The 8112-nt window shown below is 27.8% G+C and overlaps 2 protein-coding genes across 2 annotated transcripts; one reads left to right on the forward strand and one right to left on the reverse strand.

Annotated features, from left to right (window-relative positions):
- Positions 1-68: 68 nt before the first annotated feature.
- LOC130496595 (vacuolar-processing enzyme delta-isozyme-like) lies at positions 69-1110 on the forward strand. The gene is made up of 4 exons (XM_056988793.1): positions 69-260; positions 354-518; positions 602-745; positions 824-1110. Exons 1-4 carry the CDS (start codon positions 81-83, stop codon positions 881-883), a joined length of 549 nt encoding a protein of 182 aa, XP_056844773.1. The 5' UTR covers positions 69-80; the 3' UTR covers positions 884-1110.
- Positions 1111-7385: 6275 nt separating this feature from the next.
- Positions 7386-8112, reverse strand: LOC130496000 (EH domain-containing protein 1-like; the record flags this gene model as incomplete). Its single annotated transcript, XM_056987720.1, is given in 3 exon segments — positions 7386-7767; positions 7860-8003; positions 8078-8112. Coding segments are annotated over 2 exon segments (258 nt in total). The 3' UTR covers positions 7386-7581.

Raw genomic sequence — 8112 nt, forward strand, 5'->3', positions numbered from 1 at the left:
CGACCCTAGTTTTCTATATAAATGAGTGATATACCACTGTATTCAAGAATATTTACAAAGAGAAAAACAGAGTTCTGACAATGTCTTTTCTTGGCCACTTTCAACTTCTTGTTTTTCTTTATGCTCTGCTCCTTCTCTCAGCAGAATCTCGCAAAACACAAGTATTTCATGATACTGAATCTAATGACGATGGTGAAGCAGGCACAAGATGGGCTTTACTGGTGGCTGGATCGAAAGGATATGAAAACAACAGGCATCAGGTTTCTTTATTTTCATCTTTATAAAAAGTTATAAACGTAAGATAAGTCCTCAGGAGATTTCGTGAACTAAATCTACTGGTTTTGCTTTCACAGGCTGATATATGCCATGCATATCAACTACTGCGTAAAGGCGGTCTACAAGATGAAAATATCATTGTATTCATGTATGATGATATTGCCTTTAACCCTAAGAATCCTAGGAGTGGAGTTATCATTAACAGACCCGGTGGAGAGAATGTTTATCATGGAGTTCATAAGGTTATTGCTTTTCTTTGAGCATTTATATATACTTATAGATGAGGCCACACACTTAGATGTTGTTGATGTTTTTGTTTGCACAGGACTATACTGGTGGCGCTGTGAATGTGGACAAATTTTTCAGTGTGTTACTAGGAAACGAAAGTGGAGTCACAGGAGGAAGTGGAAAAGTTGTGAAAAGTGGTCCACTCATATACTATGCGGACCATGAGCTTACGGGTTCCTATGTATGTTACCATCATTTCATATCTATGATGAAGATGTTTCTAGTGATATACTAATCTGTGGTTTCTTGATGTTCTCAGCAATGCCCACTGGTGACGGACTCTATGCAGAAGATTTCATCAAAGTTCTGGAGAAGATGAATATCCTAAAAAGATACAAAAAGATGGTATGCATTAATAACTCCAGTCTTTCATTACCATCCCTCTAGTATTTTTCTATATACTGTTCTGTTATTGAACCTTTGAAGTATGTTATGTCAGATGATATATATCGAAGCATGTGAGTTTGGGACTATGTTTGATCACTTTTTGCATGTTTACGTGAGTATAAATCATGCCTATTTAGTGTTAAAAAATAACAACCATTGTTAATGAATCATCTTTCATCATACTTCGTTTTTTACTTTTTGCTTTACTTTGAAGTAAGTTTTGCTCAAATTTTACTTTATTTTTGCTTCAAAATGAAACAATCAACAATGTTACTTCAATTTTGAAGATATAATAATGTTCACATCTTTATTTTTTAAAGATGAACTTTTTAATTGTAAATTGGTTTTAAATTTTTACTTTCTTGTTTTTTTCAAAATAAGTTACATACATTAATATTATCTAATTAGTTTCAGATTTTTAACTATTATTTTAATTTAATTAGATACTTATATTGAGGAACGTGAAACTATTCATTTATAAGAAACTTTAACTCGACTGAGAAGAATCAAAGATAATAAACTCATCTTTTATTTCAAAACACTTTTGTTAATCACTTAAAGGAAAATATATATATTATGCTTTTTATAGAATATGATATTCTTTGTTGTTTATTCATGTTATCTTATAATTTTATTATGTCATAATGTTCAATTTTTAATATTAAATAATAACTGTGTTGAAATATTATGAAAACAAAACAATCGAGTTACATTTATAAACAAAAAAGTGAAATTTGTTATTACTGTATGAAGTATATAGGAGCACTTGCCAATATCTGCAATATGAGTGGATGTGAAGCAAATTGTTTCAGCTATTGAACAAGCTTTTTTTTTTGTCACGATGCTATTGAACAAGCTTGTGTTCACTAAAATGATGTGCAGTCAGTGGAAAATCTATCCGCACTAAAGGGTGTAAACTGACACCGTATAAATTACAAAATTTAATTATAATTACTGTGTGTATATCATCATATGAACCCTGTAAAATTGGCTTGATCATCATTATTGTGTTTTATTTATTATTTCCCGGTTACAACTCATAATATGTTTTTATTGCCGCTTTAAATGTTACTAATTGATATTTCCACACTCATGTACGGATATAAATATTTATAATAATATTTTTTTTAATTTAAATAATTTTGGAATGTATAATTTATACTAATAATATTTATGTATTTTATTAGATATGTGATTTTTAATATGTAATATCTAGTCAGTTTAATTATCGTATATTAAATTGCATCTACTTTTTTAAATTCAACCATGATTTTTCTTTTGTTCTAAATAGATTAAAATTTTGTTAATTTTGCTATATGCATTTAGGTTGGTTGCTATTTTATATATTTAAATATATTTTATTAAGATTATGTATAATATATTTTCAGAATCAAATAGACAAAATAAACTAGATAAATTGTTAAAGATATCACAATTTAAGTACCACTTTTCAAAAATATCACAGATTAAAAGATTTTATTTAGGTTTAGATTTAGTGATTATTGTTTAAAGTTTAATATTAAAGGGTCGGAATTAGATTTATAAATTTTCTCTAAATATTTTACTAACTAGGATAAGACCTGCGCCTTGCGCAGGGTGAAATATTTATTTTAAAATTTATGTTTTCATATTGTAAAATTTCATGATTTCTGAATACATGTGTTTTTGTGTTTAAAAATATATTTGATATTTATGTTTTTTCAATGTAGAATAATTAATTAAGTATAAATATTTGGTACACATAAAAAATTATAGAAGCTCAAATCAAACAATTAAAATGAGATATCATTGATATTCTTATAATCATAGATTAAGGGTTATGAAAACATTTGATGGTATTTATAAGGAAAAACTCAACCGTATATATATAGTAGGCATAGATAGGTTTTCGGATTGTTTGGAAAGTTAAAATAATTAGCACTAATTATCTAAAAACCATATTTTAATGTGATATATTGAACCAATATTTACGTAAATTTTCAATAACTACCACAAACATATTTAGCAAAGTTGTTTTAAGTTGTCGAAATTTTAGACTTGGTGACAAAGTATATTATTATCTTAAATTAAACCTACCATATAGAACTTCTTCAAAATTTTGTACCAAGCTTAAAAATTTGGTGGAATCATTAACTTGGTCAAAACGTTTCTCAACTATTCAAACAATATGGTATAAAAACAATTAATTTAAACTTACCAAAAGAGTTTGATACATAAATTGTGTATCAGGAAAATTTGGTTCAAATATTAGGATTTTTACTGTCTTCTAATGATCATAATACCGGCAGTTTACGATTGATCCTATTTCGACTCAATTAAAATTAAAAAGAACATTTAAACGACATTGATTATAGATAATCCGAAATAAATAGTTATTTTTTAATTAAACATATTGTATTGACAAATTTAAGATTTATATATGATTGAATTTTTTTACAATTTTTGTTTGTTTATATAATCATTTATATGTTGGACTGATACATATGGATATTTTATTTTACTAACTTGTCAGTAAATAAAATTTAAATATTTTTCGATTTTGAAGTTATACTAATTTTCAAAATATCAGATTTTTACTTTCGTTTTGAAAATATAAGATGGAAAATTAAAATATTAAAAAAGACAATTACAAATTTGAAAACTAAACTAAAATTGTGTCTCTTTGCTATAAAATATTTTTTCTTTTATTAACAAAACAATTTTGAATAGCTGCGTCTCTTTTGCTATTATTTTATCAAAGCGTCTCTTTGTTATTAATTAAAAAAAAAACACTTAGAAAATCATTAGTTTCTGTTTTATACCAAAAGCATGCAATACTTAGACCATAATATATAGTAAATTTTGATTTAAATTTCTGTTTTAGTAATATGGACTAAGAGTATATCTTACACATTTTAAAAAAAAATATTATGTTGAATCACAATATAAATCAAACTTGAGCCATTTAAAGAAAGTATCATTTAATGAGATCGTTGAGTATTAATTTAATGAGATCGCCGAGTATTAATTTAATGAGATCGTCGAGTATTAAATTTATCATATCATATACATTTATGTTTGGATTAATATAATATTTCCTAGAAATTGGATTTTGAACTTACTAATTTTTAATTAATTTTTATGGTGCCACGTAAACAAAATTAACATTATAATTAAGTGACACTTAAGCAAGATTTTTTTAGTTAATACAAACTTAAGGTTACAACTTTTTAAATGTTTCTTTATTAATATATAGAGGATAATCATACTTTTTGGTCAAATTAAATAATCATACTTAGTACGCGTATCTTTACTTTAAATGCAAAAATAAATTTTCATATTTTGATTAGGAAAATCTCGCATAAATGTTGCTAACTATAACTAACTTACTTTGTACAGAATAAGAAACTAAATTATTCTCTTTATTAATATAGTCAAATATATAGAGTAATTAATCACTGCTTATGTCCAATTTTCTTATTGCGTAACGCAAGGATTCATATTTCTTATTTATGGTGTTCGAAACACTGTCATAAATAGGAAAAAAGTTTTATATGTGTAACTATAGTCTAAACCAATATTTGAGAGAAGTGAGACCAATGGCAAAACCTGTAATATATTTAGTAAGTTAAAGATATTTCTAAATATGGTTGAAGAGAATTGTGGAACAGACATGTCAGCATGGTATTGGGGTAAATAAGTATTAATTAAAGGTTATTTTTTACTTTTCTTCCCTATTAATAAGAAAGAGATGATAGATATTTATTGATTTGAATTTATTCATAAATGTATTCACCTATTAATCAATAAAGAAAAAGTAATTATATGTTAGATTGTTAGTCCAATATTGAATTTATTCGTTTTATATTAGAAAAAAGAAAGATATAAACTCGTGAGAATATTTTGAGTAGTAAATGTATTACTATCAATGCTCCACCATATATTCATATATTTCCATAAATTAAAAATCCAATTAATGTTGACAAACTTGTGTGAAGAAGCTTTAAATATATTGTTTTACCAAGTAAGATAAGCTTAATTATACGGTAACCAAAATTCCATATAGAGAAAAAATACTTTGATATAAATTTCTATATTTCCGACTTTACAATATGCTAGATATATAGTTCCCTACTTATATTAAATTTCATATTTTCTATATATATTTTCTCCATATTATTTATATGTGTGACAATTATAATAAATTAAATAAATATGTGCCAGTCCTCATATTTGTATATGAAAATATGAACACCAAATATAAATCATATAATAAAACATATCTTGTGTGGCTGCTTTCTCTGAGTTGGTCTTCCATGAATGAGACTATTATCAAATTCTTGATTATTAGCTAATAATCAATAAACAACAATTCAAAAAAAAATCAAGTCTATTCATTTACCGAAATTATATAACTGCTAATCAAAAATATTAAAATAACAAAAAGTAACAAACAGCTGCATATAATATTCTTAAAAGTAAACATAAAAGAAATAAGGAAAGATACTTGTGGTCTAATTTAAAAAAAAAAACTATCGACTTAGAAAGGTAAAGCAAGTCAGTATTTTTTTACCGACTTAGAAATGTAAAGCTGTGAATTAGAAAGGTAAAGCTCAAATTCGATTCTTAGTCTGAACTCGATTCTTAGTCTCTCGCAGAAAAATCTGTGAATTAGAAAGGTAAAGATAAAAGTAATATACTTAAAAGTAAACATTAAAAAAAATGTGAATTACAAAAACCTGTGAATTGGAATGATAAAGCTCCACTTCGATTCTTAGTCTCTCGCTTGAAAATGCTCGGGTTAAAACCCTGAAAACCGTTAGACGGATTGCTATCAGACAAAAAAAAGGAACAACATGTACACAAATTATAAGGCAATAAAAGTAATAGAAACCTTATATAATCACACCTACATGTACATGACTTATTTTGTTCGGAATGACCTCCACTATCATTATATATATATTTAGATCTTGTGCACCAAGTTTAAATTTCCGTTAGTATTATGCAATTAATACCCGATATTTTTTTACTCATAATTGCCACTCCTTGAATGACAGCATAATTGTCTATTTTGAAAATGAATGAATGATATAAGGAATGATTGTTTAATTATTATGGACGAATCATAATTGCCAATCATAGTAGTTTCCAAAATCGAAACCAAATTAAAATCGCTCTACAAAGGTTACTATAAATGTACACACGAAACTAAAGACAATAAATTAGTGACATTAAATTAATACACGAAATTAAAGGTAGTAAATTAAGGTTGCTATAAACGGATGCATTATTAATTGAATGCGAATAATTCGGTTATGAGACTATATTATATAAGTCGATTATGCACATGTATCACAATGACATTCATATGTAATTATTCTAGTAAATTGAGGATAAATCTAAAAATAGGCTGAGAATGAATATGGTGTCGCCACGTCAGCATGGCACACATGTAAATAACTTACAAAACAAATGTTACTTTCAAAAATTGCTTCTTGATTAATAAGAAGGGGATATATCCAATAGTAATCCGAGTATAGATTTTTGAAAATAATTATTATGAGTAGGATATAATTGCAATCTAAACAAAACTATAAAATGAAGGCTGTCTCCTAAAATGAACCAAAACTATAAAATGAACCACTTACATTTATATTTAAAATATTCATACTTTTCGGACAGACCAATATCATTATATATGGAAGGATCATAAATTGCTTAATCATTATAGAAGGATCATAAATTGCAAATCATAGTACTCACCAAATCTGACACCAAATTAAAGTCCACCAGCCGAGTTTCCCATATATAAACAAATGAAACAAAACACAATAAATTCAAACATTTAAGTCATACACGCAATTATATGAACGTTGCCATAAACGGATAAATCGGAATTGAATGCTAAATAATTCGATGAATTATATTAATGTTTGACGATGAGAGTATATTATATGACAATGGCAGATTTATGTAATTATTCTAGTGAGTTGAGGGCAAATATACAAATGGGCTGAGAATGAATATGGTGCCGATACGTCAGTATGGCACACCCGTAAATAACTTACAAACCAAAGATTACTTTTTAAAAATGCTTCTTGATTAATAAGAAGGGGATGTGAAACCAAAATAGAAGTTGAGGCTTTGAGCATTTTTAGAGACTTTAAGTGATTTTAGGAACGCCGAGGTGTGATTGGTAAAAGTTACCGACTTTAGAAATTTTAGATGATTGTAAAATCCTTAAAACTTTGAAAGTCAAATCCCCAATCACAACCCAAGAACATGTTCAAGAATTTTTACAAAACGTCCTGGGAGATTCACAGAAAGGTGAAGGGTCACATATTTTAGATGATAGTCATCAGGAATAGCCTTCAGATCCTGCCTAAAATTCTTATATGAAATCAAATAAAGATTGATATGATGCTTACAATTACAGAGTTATGATGGCTTGATAACGATAATACTTTTATTTTGTGATATAATGATATACACCATTATCAAGTCAGTACTCTTTATGTCTTTACTGTTTACAAGTCTTTTCAAGAATACAAAATGTGCATTTATGCTCACAGGGGAAGGTTTAGGCCAAAAGTGAATGCATACTTAGGATTATAACAGTGACCACATAAGCTAAGAAGCGGTGATATATTAATCATACGGGTTTCTGAAATTTTTCAAGAGCTCTGGAATGTCATACCCCAACATATCATCAACAGTCTGCAACATTTTCGGCTTTAGCTTCTCAAACTTATCGATGTTGTAACCACTTAGCACCTCCCTGAACTGCTCCACGTTTGGAAAATCTCCTTTTGGTAAGTGATGCTCTCTTTGTACCTGTTTTCATGTCACACATACACACATTGGTATTAAGATTCTCAGAATCAGAAATGCGCATATTGAAAAGATCCTTTAGAGTCGAGTTCAACCTTTCCAAAGACGTCTTCCAAGTTATCTATCAGTTTCTGTTGAGCTTTGGCTTTTCCCATTATGGCTGGCATCTCCTTCTTCAAATGGCTGATGATGCACGCATGTATCTTTGCAGCTCTTGCCCTTTTCACAAACTCGTTTATCTGTTATACCACAAAGAAGACTGTTAGATCCAATCCGAGGGGGAGGAAGTGAAAGAAGAAAGGTTCACACTCACTCGACGGTCACAAGCTTTCTTTGGAATGTCTTTCA

This window comes from Raphanus sativus, chromosome 6 (assembly GCF_000801105.2).
Source record: "Raphanus sativus cultivar WK10039 chromosome 6, ASM80110v3, whole genome shotgun sequence".
In the NCBI taxonomy this organism is placed as follows: domain Eukaryota; kingdom Viridiplantae; phylum Streptophyta; class Magnoliopsida; order Brassicales; family Brassicaceae; genus Raphanus; species Raphanus sativus.

Coding starts and splice junctions, on each gene's coding strand:
- LOC130496595 (XM_056988793.1), top strand. CDS start 81: ATGTCTTTTCTTGGCCACTTTCAACTTCTTGTTTTTCTTTATGCTCTG. Junction 519..601: donor TTTATCATGGAGTTCATAAG/GTTATTGCTTTT, acceptor TTGTTTGCACAG/GACTATACTGGTGGCGCTGT. Junction 746..823: donor ATGAGCTTACGGGTTCCTAT/GTATGTTACCAT, acceptor TGATGTTCTCAG/CAATGCCCACTGGTGACGGA.